This window comes from Lipotes vexillifer, unplaced genomic scaffold (genome assembly GCF_000442215.2).
Source record: "Lipotes vexillifer unplaced genomic scaffold, Lipotes_vexillifer_v1.1 scaffold408, whole genome shotgun sequence".
Lineage (NCBI taxonomy): Eukaryota > Metazoa > Chordata > Mammalia > Artiodactyla > Lipotidae > Lipotes > Lipotes vexillifer.
Genome location: NW_006787469.1, coordinates 656,880 through 672,864, shown reverse-complemented (window position 1 = coordinate 672,864; position 15,985 = coordinate 656,880). Strand labels below are relative to the sequence as shown.

Below are 15,985 nucleotides of genomic sequence, written 5' to 3'. Positions count from 1 at the left end.
ACTCTTTCAAATGGTTCAGCAAAAAAATAATAAAATCTATACATACATATATAGATAGGTAAAACAAAGATGGCACAATGTTAACAATTGTTGAATGTAGATGTAAGCTATATGGGTGTCCATTCTTTAAACTTTTCTGCAAGTTTGAAATTTTTCATAATAAAAAGCTAAAAAACTGTGATAGCTAAAATCTAACATTTCAATAACAGGGTTAAAATATAAAATCAAGGAAAAGGAAAAAAAGAAAGAGAGAAAGGAAGAAAGGGAGAAAAATAATTGAAAGGGAGAGAAATGTAAAAGAAATAATATAAGAATATCCCAGAACTGGGGACAAAATTCTCTACATTGAAAGGAGTCACTGAGGGCTCAGCGCAAAGAATTTAAAAAAATAAATAAACTCATACCAAGACACACAAATGTGGCTTTTGGAATTGGGGTGGGGGATTGTTGGGGAGAGGGAGAAGCGAGAAAACCCTAAAAGCTTTCAGAGGGAAAAGATAGGTCACATACAAAGGAATGTTCATCAAAATTGCATCATACTTCTCAACACCAGATGCCAGGAGCAATGAGACAATGCCTTAAAACTTCTGAAGGAAACTGACTTTCAACGTAAAACACCTAGACAAATTCTTAATCAAGTGCAAAGACAGAAAAGAGATAGATGGGCAAGGACTCAAGTGACTTACCTCCCACTCATCCATTCTTACGAAACTGCAAGTTGTGTGCCAGTAAAATTGAGGAGTGAACCAAAGAAGGGTTAAGATCCAGGAAACAGATTTCCACCCAGGAGAAGGGCAGTCAGTCCCAGGCCACTGCTCCAGACGTGGAAGATTGCTGGTCTGGTCTGTAGGAGAGAAGGGCTGCAAAGGAAGGCCCTAGATTGGGGAGCAATGGAACCTCTAGGTTACCTATGCATTTAAGTATTTGTAAAAACTACTGCTGAAGAAAAGCATTGATGGATACATAAAAAGTCAGAGAATTATAAAGAATAAGAGAAAAGAAACATTTATACAGAAAGGAAATGTAACACAGCATACTACTTAGTTAAGAAGTGAACAATATTTAACTAATTATATTAAAGGAAATAATGAATTTTAATTTCTCTAAAATTTATGACATAAGTATTTTGGGAAGACGATGGGCAGAGCATAATGTGAGAAACCTAAATCTCATTCCCCCAAATAGGAATTCTATTGATACTTTCTAAAAATAATAAATTAAAAAGCAATAATATAAGCATATTACTTAGAAATATAGAGGTAAATACCAGAAGAAAGAGCTAAAAGAATTAAAAGTGGCTGTCTCTGAGGAGAGAAATTTGCAGGGCAAGAGACTGCTATTCCTCTAGGTAACTTTTGTTTGACTTTTTAAAACTTTGTTCATGTATAAACTGAATAAAAATTAAATTATTTCTTTAAAAAACTGACCTCAAAAATTACGTTGAGCTATTATAGTGTCCTGTAAAGCCAATGTCATGGTTTCAAACACTAGCGAACATAGAATCCCTGATGTGCTTATTTAAATTGCAGAGTCCCAGACCCCCACCAAGAGGATCTAAATCCTTAGGTCTGGGGTAAGCCCTGGGAATCTGCATTTTAAAGTTGCTTCCCAGGTGATTCTGATGCAGGTAGTCCAAAGACCACACTTTCAGAAGCACGAAGTAGACAAAACCTGACAAGAGTGAACAAGTGGACAGGGAGACAGCATCCTCCTAGTGGGAAGGCTGCCAGAACGGAGTTTCCACCCATGCCAGCTCCCTGCCCTTACTCTCGAGTTACCCATTTTTGCATGGTGAAATTTTGAAAAAGCTGAGCTTTCTTGTGAATATATTCTGACACACATTTATCCTCCTTCCCCATCTACCACTTTTGCTGCCTCAAAGGTCCTGAACTCACAGCCGTGGATGTCTGTTCACTGCCACTGGGACCCACTCTAACAGGGACTCTCATTTGAGGTCAAGCTACCTACCCTCTGGGTCCTTCTCACAGATTAGAGTCCCTAAATGGCCAGTCAAGGTCTTTGGGGGGATGGGGCAGGGACATCAGGAGAATGAAGGCTTCATTAACCTCAGACAATGGCCCGGAACAGAATCCTCCTATGCATTCAGGAGCCTGTATAGGATTAGTGTATACAGCATGTTTCGAAGGCCCCATGCTATATCCCACTGGCCGCCAGTGTTAAAGGCATGAATGCCTTTTGCTGAGGCAGGGTAAGCCTCTCTGTAACTATATTTTCTCTTTTTAAAGAAAGAATCCCAGCAAGGCTGATGGAAGTAGCCTGAAGGTCTGCAGGTCTTGTGGCCTGTCCTGGGGCTGTCCCTGGCTCTCTCGCTCCCCTTGCCAGCTCCCTGTCTGACTGGCATGGTGTTGCCCCTTGACCGTGGGCTCGGGGGCCTCCAGCCAAAGCTGCTGACTCTGACCACGGCCTTTCTCTGGGCTGTGTTCATTTGCATTGCGCTGCTGAGAGTGGAGGAGCTATATAGGCTCCGGCCCATTCACGGGAGGATTAGGCCTTGGACTGAGGGCGCAGCAGGAGAGAGGCCACAGTGAAGTCCCAGCTCCACTTCCTGAGCGGTCACCATGCCCTACCTGCTGCCAGGATTCTTCTGTGACCGTGTGATCCGGGAGAGGGACAGGAGAAACGGAGAAGGCACCGCCACACGGCCCCTCAAGTATGAGGGGCAGGATTTTGTTGTTCTCAGACAACGGTGCCTGGCTCAGAAGTGCCTCTTTGAAGACCGTGTGTTCCCAGCAGGTGTTCAGTCCCTGGGCTCCCATGAGCTGAGCCAGAAAACCAAGATGAAGGCCATCACGTGGAAAAGGCCAAAGGTAGGGATAGGACGGACAGGGCCTCAGGAGACAGCTCTTGGGGATGGGAGGTCAAGTGGTCCAGAGACTGAGGCCACAGATCCCGGATCTGAACAAGTGGGTTATCAACATTCTCCTACCCATTTGCCCCCAAAATACTTTCCTGCTTCCTCCTGAAACTGGAGCTGTTATTTTCTGTTCCTGAACTAGAGATTATTTAATACTTTATAGATCCCTGAGACTGTAAATATTTTTAAGAGAGCTAATGCACTGACTTAAATTCATAGTAAAACAGTAAGGAATAATTGATTATCATGTTTCTTCTCGAGAGCAAGTATTCTGGGGGTGGGAAAGTGGAGTGGTGAAGAGGACTAGGGCTCACAGTTTCAAGGAGAGTTCCCTGGAAGCTGATGAACAGTTATGACATAGGAGGCTGCAAGAGGCTAGAGATTTGCCTTCTTAACTTCTTGCCTAAGGCTGGTTCATTAGTGATGTGTCACTTCTGTGTAAACAAAAAGGTCCATGCTGACATGCCACACTCCCTACAGGGAGAAGCAGTTTGCTCAAGGGTACCTTACCGCCTGGCAATTGAGGAGTCCATTTGTTTCAACTGTATTCAGCTACTCTGTGCTTCTCAAAGTGTGGTCTTTGGACTACCTGCATCAGAATCACCTTGGGATGCCAGTTTAAAAGGCAGATTCCTAGGACTCATCCCAGACATAACTGTATTTCTATATTAACTATCTGTATTTATAATAAGCAAAACATGAGTTCATACTAACTTATACCAAAGTATTCCTCTTTGTGTGTGTATGTGTTATTGTAAATGAAGTTTGTTTTTGTTTTTATCAAATTCCATTTGTTCATTGCTGGTATATAGGAAAGCAACTGACTTTTATATACTAACCTTCTATCCTGCAACTGTGCTTGCTTATTAGTTCCAGAAAGGCTTTTTTTTCTTTTTGGCATTTGTTTGGGATTTTCTACATAGACAATTATGTCATCTGTGAATAAAGAGCTTATTTCTTCCTTTCCAATCTTTATAAATTTTATTTCCTTTTCTTGCTTTATTTCATTAGCTAGGACTTTCAGTATGATGTCAAATAAGAGTGGTAAGAGGAGACATTTTGACTTGTTTCTGACCTTAAGGGGAAAGCATCTAATTTCTTAACATTAAATATGAAGATAATTGCAGTTCGTTTAAAACTTTTTAAAAGTAAATTTTCTTTACCAACTTGAGGACATTCCCCTCTATTCCTAGGAGTATTTATCATGAATGGGTATTGAATTTTGTTAAATGCTTTTTCTGCATCAACTGATATGATCATGTGATTTTTCTTCTTAGCCTGTTGTGATGGATGTCATTGATTGATTTTCAAATGTTGAACCAGTCTTGCATACCTGGAATAAATCCCAGGTAAATGATATACTTGTAGTGTATAATTTTGTTTATACATTGTTTTTGAGTTACTAATTTTTTTTTTTTTTTGAGGATTTTGTTTCTATTTTCATAAGAGATACTGGTCTGTAGTTTTCCTTGGCAATGTCTTTTTCTGGTTTGGGTATTAGGGTAATACTGGCCTCATAGAATGAGTTAGGAAGTGATCCCTCTGCTTTGATTTTTCTGGAAGATATTGTAGAGAATTTGTATCATTTCTTCCTTGAATGTTTCATAGAATTTACCAATAAATCATCTGGATCTGGTGCTTTTTTTTGCAGGGTTATTAATCATTGAATAAATTTCTTCAATAGGTATAGCCATATTCAAATATGATGGTCTGTTTGTCTTTGTGTGAGTTTTGTGTCTTTTATGAAATTAGTCCATTTTATCTAAAGTTATCAAATCTATGGGCTTAGAGGTATCTGCAGTATTCCTTTATTATCCTTTTAATGTCCCTGGGATCAGTAGTGGTGATCTCTCCATTTCTGCTGTTGATAATTGGTGTCTTCTCTCTTTTTTCCTTGGTGAGCATGGCTACAGGTTTATTAATTTTATTGACCTTTTCAAGGAACCAGTTTTTGGCTTTATTGATTCTCTCTGTTGTTTTGCTATTTTCAATTTCATTGATTCTGCTCTAATCTTTTATTATTTCTTTTTTTTTTTTTTTTTTTCAGTACGCAGGCCTCTCACTGTTGTGGCCTCTCCTGTTGCGGAGCACAGGCTCCGGACGTGCAGGCTCAGCGGCCATGGCTCACGGGCCCAGCCGCTCCGCAGCATGTGGGATCTTCCTGGACCAGGGCACGAACCCGTGTCCCCTGCATCGGCAGGCGGACTCTCAACCACTGCGCCACCAGGGAAGCCCCATTATTTCTTTTTTTCTGCTTGCTTTGAGCTTAATTTTTTTTTCTTTCTCTGGTGTCCTGAGGTAGAATATTGGTATTGATATCAGATCTTTCTTCTTTTCTAATATATGCATTTAATGTTATAGATTTCCCTCTAAGCACTGGTTTCACTGCATCCCACAAATTTTGATGATATATTTTCATTTTCATTTAGTTCAAAGCAATTTTTAACTTCTCTTGAAACTTCTTCTTTGACTTGTGTGTCATTTAGAAGTGTGTTGTTTAATTTCCAAATAATTGGGGATTTTCCAGTTATCTTATTGTTACTGCTTTCTAGTTTCATTCCACTGTAGTCTGCAAACATACTTTGCATGTTTTCTATTCTTTTAAATTTGTCAAGGTGTGTTTTATAGCCCAGAATGTGGTCTATCTTAGTGACTCTTCCATGTGATATTGAGAGTAGAATTCGTATTCTGCTATTGTTGGGTGGAGTAGTCTATAAATGTTCATTAGATCAAGTTGATTGCTAGTGCCATTCAGGTCAACTATATCCTTATTGATTTTCTACCTGCTGAATAATAATTACTGAACAAGGGGTGTTAAAGTCTCCAACTGTAATACTAGATTTGTCTATTTTTCCTTTCAGATGTATCACTTTTTGCCTCATGTCTTTTGACACTTTGTTGTTAGGTGCATCCACATTTAGGATTGTATGTTTTCTTGGACAAAGGACTCCTTTATCATTATGTAGTGCATCTCTTTATCTCTGATAATTTTCCTTGTAATGAAGTCTGCTTTGTCTGAAATTTATACAGCTATTCCAGCTTTCTTTCTTTCTTTTTTTACATTTATTTATCTATTTATCTTTTTTTTTGGCTGAGTTGGGTCTTTTGTTGCTGCACGTGGGCTTTTTCTAGTTGCAGCGAGCAGGGGCTACTCTTCATTGCGGTGCGCGGGCTTCTCATTGCGGTGGCTTCTCTTGTTGCAGAGCATGGGCTCTAGGCGCATGGGCTTCAGTAGTTGTGGCACGTGGGCTCAGTAGTTGTGGCTTGCGGGCTCTAGAGCGCAGGCTCAGTAGTTGTGGTGCACGGGCTTAGTTGCTTCGTGGCATGTGGGATCTTCCCAGAGCAGCGCTCGAACCTGTGTCCCCTGCATTGGCAGGGCGGATTCTTAACCACTGCGCCACTAGGAAAGCCCTCCAGCTTTCTTTTGATAAGCATTAGCATGGTATATCCTTCTCTAGCTATCCGAGTCTTTATATTTAAAGTGATTTTCTTGTAGATAACATATCGTTGGGTCTTTTAAAAAAATCTGTTCTCACAATCTCTATCTTTTAATTGATGTATTTAGACCATTCACATTTAAGTGATTATAATATAGTTGGATTAATATCTACTCTGTTTATAACTGTTTTCTATTTGTTGCAATTTTTCTTTGTTTTTCTCCTCTCCCCTTTCCTGCATTCTCTGGTTTTAACTGAGTATTCTATATGATTCCATTTATCTCTTAAGTATATCAATTAGACTTTTTAAAAAATGTTAATGGTTATGCTAAAGTCTCCAATATACACTTCCAACAAATCTGATTTCACCTTCAAATAACATATACCACTGTATATGTAGTCTAGTACCTTAAAATGGAAAATTCCCAATTCCTCCCTTCCTTCCCTCATGACATTACTGTCATGCATTTCACTTATCCATATGCTATAATTACTCAACACGTTGTTGTGATTATTACTTTAAAGTTATCTTTAGATTAAAAATAAGAAAACTAAAAGTTTTATTTTACCTTCATTTATTCCTTCTCTGATGCTCTTCCTTTCTTTAAGTAGGTCCAGGTTTCTGATCTATATAATTTTCCTTCTCCTTGAAGAGCTTATTTTAACATTTCTTGTGAGCCAGGTCTGCTGGAAATGAATTCCCTGTGGGTTATTATTTTAAACATTTACTTTATTTATTTTATTTATTTATTTGGTTGTGCTGGGTCTTAGTTGCAGCAGGTGGGCTCCTTTAATTGCAGCATGTGTGCTCCTTAGTTGCAGCCAGTAGGCTACTTAGTTGCAACTCACTGGCTCCTTAGTTGTGGCATGCACACTCAGTTGTGGCATGCATGTGGGATCTAGATCCCTGACCAGGGATCGAACCAGGGCCACCTGCATTGGAAGCATGGAGTCTTCACCACTGCGCCACCAGGGAAGTCCCTTCCCTGTCATTTTATTTGTCTGAGAAAGCCTTTAGTCTCCTTCAGTTTTGAAAGATAAATTCTCTGCATATAGAATGCTAGTCGGTGTGTTTTTCTTTCATCAATTTAAATATTTCATCAGTTTAAATATTTCTTGCTTGCATGGTTTCTGAAGAGAAGTCTACTATAATTCTTGTCTTTTTTCCTCTAGAGCAAAGGTATTTTTCTCCCTCTTGGCTTCTTTGAAGATATTTTATCTTTGGTTATCTGCAGTTTGAATATGATATGCCTAAGTGTAGTTATGTTTTATTTTACTGGCATTTATGCTACTTGACGTTCTTTGTGCTTCTTGGATCTGTGATTTGGTATCTGTCATTAATTTTGGAAAGTTCTTGGACATTATTACTTCAAATATTTCTTCTGCTCTATTCTTCTTTCCCTCCAGTATTCCAATTATGCATATGCTGCACCTTTTCAATTGTCCCACAGTTCTTGGATGTTCTGCTCTGTTTTGTTGTTGTTGTTTTTGCTGTTAAATTTTTCTCTTTGCATTTCACTTTAGGAAATTCCTATTGTCTCATCTTCAATCTCACTGATTTTTTTTTTCTTGTCCATGTCTAATCTACTGATGAGCCCATCAAATACATATTATACTGTCTTTTACTTCTATCATTTCCTTTTGATTCTTTCTTAGAGTTTCCATCTCTCTGCTTATATTGCCCATCTTTTCTTAAATGTTATGTACTTTTTCCATTAGACTTTTTGACCTACTAATCATAGTTATTTTAAATTACCTGCCTGACAATTCCAACATCTATGTCATATCGGAATCTAGTTCTGATGCTTGCTCTTCATATTGCTTTTGCCTGCCTTTTGGCATCTCTTGTAATTTTTTACTGAAAGCCAGACATATTGCTTTGGGTAATAAGAACTGAGATACATTAGCCTTTGGTATAAGGATTTATGTTAAGCTGGCTAGAAGTTGTGCTGTGTTTGTTTCCTCCAGCTGCAGGTGTCAGAACCTTCAAATTCCTTTAATATCCTTGTTTTGTCTCCTCTCTTGACTTTGGGCTTTCCTAAATACTTATCAGAGTTTATATCTTGCAGCTCTTTCAGCTGTAAGTCACTGTTATTTCACTGGAGCCCTGTTGACGTGGTGGTATGATCGGGGAGGGGGAGTGTTCTATTCTCTAATGATTAAAGCTCTATCTTTTAATGAGACTGTCTCTCTGGGCTATGACCTTCATACACGTTTCTCCATTGGTATAGCTTTTACCCCTTCTTAGATGAGAAAGCCTGGAGGCGGCTGGAGTGGGAGTAATACACTTCCCCCAACATAGGTAAGACTGGAAAAGTCTTTTCCCCTGTAGGGGGGATCGTTCTTGGATCACCATGAAAGCGTTCACCATGAGAACTTGGAATTTTTGGAGGTAAAAACCATGAAAGGGTTGGGGGTTTCTCCCAAGACTGTGGCCTCCAGAAGTTTCTCACTCTTGTGCTAGTCCACACTCAGCTTCCTGAAATTCATCAAAGTTACCATTTAAGTGTTACTCCCAGTTTGTGGCTGAGGCAGCTTCTGTTCCAGATAAACAGATCTTGGCTATAACTCTCTGGTTTCACTTGTGTCCATATCTCAGGGTGGTAGGTTGCCCTGCAACCTCAGTTCTCTGATGGATCCAAGCAAAGTCACTGGTTTTCAGGTGTTTGGCTTTTTCTTGTGGTAAGGATGGGAGGGATGACTTCCAAGCTTTTTACATGTTGGAGCTGAAACCAGAAGTCCCCTACATATATCTATATTAGCCCACCCTTTTAAACGTATGCTTTTGTTTATCTTATAATGCACATTATATGTTAGGATAACACACACATAATTTAAAACTAATAAGAATATGTACAGTTGCATGTTCAGAATATTTTAATGATGGAGGTATACAATAAAAAAAAATGTTTGCAAACCACAGCACTCAAAAACTGAGGAAATGGTCATCTGTTGCTAATTGCTGGGAATCCATCACTGACAGATCCAGTCTCCATGCTAAATTATAGCCAAACAAGTGACTGGAAGTCTTAGGTCCCCAAGTTAAAGTGACAGAGCCAGGACAACTTACCCTTTGTTCATATTAACCAACAAAAAGAGGTCTCAGATACTCCAGGAAAGTAGGTGGTGGGAAGGGATATCGAGGTAAATCTAGCTGTTCTATGAATTAACCCTCAACAAGTTTGGTAACTGACCCTCACCAAACAGACATCCCTCACAAGGACAAACAACTGAGGGTCCCTAGGCTGGGGGTTTCCTGGAGGGTGGGCAGGGACGATTTCCTATTTTTATTATATCCTTAAATCCACCAGCCCTGTGCATACTTGGAAGCTCAATTAATGTTTGGTGAATTTAGCTGAGGTAGTATTGAAGGTAAATGTAGTATATCGGGGAATCTCTACTACTGCAAAAAATGTAACTCCATTCAAATACCTGGACCTTTAAGCAGATGGAAGAGAAAGCAGTGCAGTTGCTACTGCCTTTCCAAGTAGTCAGCCCTGGAATTGGTGGCAGGTGAGGAGACGAGGTGTGCTTCTCTACCTATAGACCCAAGGAGAGAAATCTATCCTTGTGACAGCTAAAAAATGTAGCTATAATTCTAGTATTTGAGTTACTCTATAATATATTCCTTATAACAGGGCAGGACATTCAGTAGTCAAGTGTCTCAGCTGGCAAGTAACAGAGGCCCAACACAAACTAACTTAAACCAAAAAAAAGCTCTATAACTTGAATGTTCAAAAGTTATGATCAGGTTTAGACACACTGAATCCAGGCCTCAAACAATGTCATCAAGACACAATCCCTAATATCATCTGTTTGTCTATCTACCTGTCTATCTATTTATCACCTCCGACCTCTCCACCCACTCCCCCATCTGCTTCCTCTGAGTTATCTTTATTCTCAAGTGGGCTAACTTCACAAAGGGGCAAAAATGGCCACCAGCAGCTTCCACCAGCTTAGTAACTCCCAGAGGAGAATGTATTTCTTTCTCAATAGTTACAACGAAAGTCTTGGCCCATATCTCATTGGCCCAGATTTGGTCATGTGCCCATCCCTGAACCAGTCACTCTCACTCTAATTGCCCTTAATAGCCATCTGGATCTGGGTGAAGAGGGAAGCCCACCAGAACAACATGGGCTGACAGTGGTGCTGCTCCTCAGTTGAAAATTGAGGTGTAATGCCAGGAGAAAGTGGAATGTATTTTAAGGAGGCAAAACACTTGGGAGACAAAAATAACATATGTTGACTATACCTTAATTGGTTTCTTTGTTTTTTAAGAGGAAAGAATCTTATTTGCAATAATGAGAGTTTTATATTTTATTAGTGGGAAATGGTTTTTAAAGACCACATTCTGGATGTTGATGTTTTCTTTACTGCTAGATTTTTACTGCTTCTAGTTTTCTTGTTTCTTTTGTTTTAGTGCAGAGAGATAGAAAATTTTTTCTAGAGAGACAAAAATAAATCATGAGTTATATATCCAATTCAACTTTAACACTGCAGGGTTGTTACTTAAGTTATTCAGTTTTATAATTTTACATATTTTCTTTTACACTAAAAATATCCTGGTTCCTAATGACATTAATGTACATTCTTATTTCCCTTATCCTACATGTCAAAGTTTTATTTCTTTATTTTTCTTTATTATGGTTCACATTTCTTTATGGTTTTGGTTTTTGACCTTAGGCTATATCCCAAAAGGAATAAACAACCAAAATTTTATATTTTAATTCACTTGAAAGAATTCTTTTTTTTTTTTTTTTTTTGCGGTACACGGGCCTCTCACTGTTGTGGCCTCTCCCATTGTGGAGCACAGGCTCCGGACACGCAGGCTCAGCGGCCATGGCTCACGGGCCCAGCCACTCCGCGGCATGTGGGATCTTCCCGGACCGGGACACGAACTCGTGTCCCCTGCATTGGCAGGCGGACTCTCAACCACTGAGCCACCAGGGAAGTCCAAGAATTCATTTTATGTGTGTGGCCATGCCATCAATTTGATAAGCAGTTTGGTTCCTTTGCTTCAATTTGCTCTCAGCTTTTAAAGATTGCTTTTTAAAATTGTCTTTAATTTTGGCTTTTAATTCTATAAAATTTACATGATTCCTAAGTCAAAACTATTTTCAAACAGTTATATTCAGAGTTTTACTTCCATCCCTATATTCACCCCCTTAATCCTTCCCTCTCCTATTGGTAACCTTTTTAAAAATTATTGTTTTGGGTTTATCCTTCCATTGATTAAGAACTTCAGTAGGGATGTGTGTGTGGTGTGGTCTAAGCACGACTGACTTTCCATCTAGTAGGAGAGAGAGATTCCTGAGTGCAGGGAGCTTCAACTCATGTGAGTATACCAGCTTGTTGTGATGGGGGAGACAGAAGGAGAGGGCTGTGTCACTGGGATAAGCTTCTCGAAGCTGTGAAGAACGGTGTTAAAACAAAAACACAGAATCTACAATTATTTTAAAAGTTAAAAAACAAAGCATGGGGACTTCCCTGGTGGCACAGTGGTTAAGAATCCACCTACCAATGCAGAGGACATGGGTTCGAGCCCTGGTCCAGGAAGATCCCACACGCCGCAGAGCAACTAAGCCCGTGAGCCACAACTACTGAAGCCCGCGTGCCCTAGAGCCCACGCACCACGACTACTGAGCCTATGCACGGCAACCACTGAAGCCTGCATGCTGCAATTACTGAAGCCCACGCGCCTAGAGCCCATGCTCCGCAACAAGAGAAGCCACTGCAATGAGAAGCCCGCGCACCACAGTGAAGAGTAGACCCCGCTTTTTGCAACTAGAGAAAGCCCGCGCACAGCAACAAAGACCCAACGCAGCCAAAAAATAAAAAATTTAAAATAAATTTTAAAAAAACAAAAACAACCCAAAGCATGACACATCCAAACAAAAACAAGAGCACCCTCTGTTGGTCTCTGTTGGAATACACATAATTGGTAGTGCCTGGATTTGAAAACTGCTCAGGCCAGGGGTGTCCTATTGGGTTACCTTGAATAAAGAACGCACCCGCCAAAAAAAAAAAGAACGCACCTGCCAACAGATGGGGAGGCCTCTGAGGCCCACACCAAATTTACCCTCGGCTCTCCCCAGCTCTCAAGTCCTGTGGCCCTTGGGACATATGCTGATACTAAATATCTATGTTACCATGTCTTGGGGGAAAAGATCTTTACTTTCCCTCCTGTACCTCTTTTCCCTGGCAGAGAAAAAAAAAAGCAAGAGCCATGTTTTCTATTGTCCCTCCAAAGCTGTGACAGTAATGACACTGCCCTAACTCTCAAGGTGCATCTTTACTCAGACAGTATATCAGTGTGAGGGAGCAGTGTGGAACAATGGGAAAAGCAGCCATGTATCTGGCTTCTCTCACTTACTAGCTGTGTGTCCTTGGGCAGGTTTCTTAACCTCTCTGAGCCTTGGTGTCCTCATCTGAAAAAGAAGAATGATAGTATCCAATTCATGGGCTGTTTTTGGAGGTTTAAATGAGTGGTGTGTGTAAAACTCTTGATATGTGATGCCAGTACTACGTATGGACCTCAGTAAATAATAGCTACTGCTACTATTATTATTTCCTTTTTGTTTCACAGGAAATTTGTGAGAATCCCCGATTTATCATCGGCGGAGCCAACAGAACTGACATCTGTCAAGGAGATCTAGGTAGGAAAGTCCCTCGGGTCATATCTAGCCAAACAATCAAGGGGTGATTAAAAGGTGTGATCCCTTCACAGTAAGTAAAGGGACAATAATCTGTTTTTGCTTTTAATGAATTGGGGGGAGGAGGTTTTGATAACATTACCTTATACTCATTTATCAACATGCTGGTGACTGCTTCATTTAATTTCTGTCCTTCCCACCTTTCTCACTAGTTCTTTGCCTTGTGTCACAGGAGGTGTGCCTCATTCCACAGCCTCCTCTCCAGAGTCTCCAGGACACTCACACACCCCACTCAGCGAGACAAAAGCCCTGCTTTTAGCTGTACCCACCTTCCTTACAAGTCAGCTCTGAAACTGACCACGTACCACGCATGTCCCTTGGGCACATGGAATCTAGATGCTCACAAAATGTGCTTTCGTAACTCGAACTTGTAACTGAAATTGCCCCAGAATAGCTTCATATTAAAGGAGTCTTTCAACAAAGACGACATTTGCCATGTGGATGAGCGTCCAGTTTTCTGTCTGGTTGGTTAGCTTGTCTGCTTCACCAGTCTCCTCTGTCTCAGCCTCTTGTTCGGGAAGTATTATCTTTGGTGTGGACTGTGGGAAAGCTCTGTGAAATAAAGTTGGAGAGACATCGACAGTTTAAAACTTGTGGGAAAAGGGCACTCAAGACCAAATGAATTTGGCTAATCTGGCCCCAGAAGGAGAGGCTGAAGAAGTTTTGGATATCTGAGTTCCTGCACTCGAGGGAAGACTGCCTGCAGAGCCCTGGGCAAGCTAATAATCTGGGCCTGTTTCAGAGGAGAGGCTGGCTGCCTGGGGGGGTCTGGGCGGGGGCCAATGGTGGGAGGAGGGCTGTGGCAGCTCTCAGCCTCCCCTCTGCAGTCTCAAAGATGCTGTCATATCCCACAGAGCACAACGAAGGCCTTGTATATAGTCTGTGCTCTGTTAGTGATCCAGGCCTGTCCCTTGGGCATTCACACATGCATACACACACATACACAGGGCAAAGTGCCGCCTCCAACTACTAGCCAGCTTTCCTTACAATACAAATGGGCTGCACTGATGGCTCTCAGATGCTCAGTCTCTGCCAAGGTCCGAAGGGGAAATGGACTCACACTGCAAAGTTACAGGGCAGGCAGATTTCCTGTGGGTTTTAGAAAGAATGACCCAATTATGAGCCCTACTGCCCCATCTCCACTGAGGTCCAAATGGAGGTCTGAGCTTATGTTGCAGACAGAGGAATTGCCTACAGCTTTCAGGAAAGCCAGTCACAAGGGATCACATGGTCCAGAGACTGCTGTCACACTCCTTCCCTGGGTTGACACCTCTGGAAGGTCAGATCTGGAAGTGGGACAGTGAATGCCAAGTGAACGCCCTTTTCCAGAGAAATAGAGCAGCCGATGGGGATGGAGTCTCCGTCTTCCCTGGAGGTGTGGGCCCTCCCGTGACCTGTGCCGCGTGTTTGCCTGCAGGGGACTGCTGGTTTCTCGCAGCCATCGCTTGCCTGACCCTGAACAAGCGACTGCTTTTCCGGGTCATACCCCATGATCAGAGTTTCACCGAAAACTACGCGGGGATCTTTCACTTCCAGGTGAGGTCAAGGGAGTGTAGTTAAGAGGGCCACCTGCTGTCTACTCACCACTGGTCTCCCTGCCTTCATTTCCCAGGAAAGGTTCCCACCCACCCTCCCGGCCATGGATGTGGGGCAGTGATCCCCTTCAGGCCTCAAGCCTGTGAGGAAGCAGTTGTTTATCTCTTCCTACCCTCAAACCCCTACACCTTCCGCTAGGCCCCAGAAACGTTGGAAGATATCCTGTTTGCTGACCTGTGGGTCTATTTTTTCCTCTCCAGCTGGCTGGCTTCTGTGTTATTACTGGCAGCCCTTCTCAAGTAAATCCCTAAGATACTAGCACTGGGAATCCAGAGGGCCCTTTAGGTTGTAAAGGAAATCCCATCCACGGCTGCAGCTCCTTTTTACTTGTGTCCCTTAAACACAGGTCTATATCAAGAGTATCACGCACCCCTTCCAGCCTCTGGAAGAAAAGACTGGTTAATCTGGACACCAGGCTTCTGCTTCGGCCCAGCAATGAGTCTTTTGATTCCAGAATCAATTCAGCCATTGGAAACTTTCTGGATCCAAATTGTCCTGGCAAAGAGCCAAACCCTGTGCTGGCCCAGAACTGAAATGAGCTTCGTATGTGGGCATCTAGCAGATACTGGGGTTCTGAGGCATCAATCTGTCTCCAGCCCTTAAGGTTCCAAATGTCCTGGGCTGACCCAGATCATCAGTTGATCTTCTATCCCAGGACTGAAGACTTCAGAAAGGGTCTTCTCTGCAAGTTCAGGATCAATGTCCTGCTGCCGTCCCAGCTCAGGCAAGGCAGCTGGGCCCTGAATTTTGTTTCTTCAAAATCAAGCTACTCACCTCCCTCAAATATTTAAAAGGTCTGATATCTAAAGGATCATAAACACAAAGACCAGACAGATTTTTGCCCTCTTGTCCATAAGGGAGAAAATGTCATTAGAAGGATATTAAACTACATTTGGCTTTCTTGGGTCAAAACTGATTTGTTCAAAAAAGAACATCATCCAGAATTGAGAATATTGGACAATGTTCCTGCTTTAGCCAGAGTATATTCTGGGTCACTTTCCTTTTCCACGTCAATCCTGCTTCTTCAGCAGCAATTTCTACCTTATTTGTCATCAAGAAATACAGAAATCATACATCACCTTCACCTAGACCAGTGGTTCTCAACCCTGACTGCATATCAGGATCAGTTGAGATACCTAAAAATACTGATACCTAGGCCACACCCCAGACTTACAGAGCAGGAAAAGGAAAATCTCAAGCCCTCAGGTATGTAGGGAGCGCCTCCCATCCCCCATACCGAGCTGGACTGGGTGGGAGAGTGGTTTGTAAACCACTTCTTGCCCTCAAGGAGCTCCCAGTCCAGTTAGAGAAGGGGTCACACACTCCAAACCCAAGGTGCTTGGTATTAAGGAATGTGGGGTAGG

General features: G+C 41.7%; 1 protein-coding gene across 7 annotated transcripts in view; it reads left to right on the top strand.

Moving 5' to 3' along the window:
- CAPN3 (calpain 3) overlaps nt 1–15,985 on the top strand; it is a 49,346-nt gene that overhangs the window by 12,262 nt on the left and 21,099 nt on the right. For 4 of the 7 annotated variants that reach the window (XM_007460131.1, XM_007460134.1, XM_007460135.1 and 1 more), the window contains exons 2-3: nt 12,899–12,968; nt 14,443–14,561. In XM_007460131.1, the coding sequence (XP_007460193.1) occupies nt 12,899–12,968; nt 14,443–14,561 (189 nt within the window). Of the gene's footprint in view, nt 1–2,535; nt 2,829–12,898; nt 12,969–14,442; nt 14,562–15,985 lie in introns of those variants that run through there. The other 3 variants (XM_007460137.1, XM_007460133.1, XM_007460136.1) reach the window with 2 other exon arrangements.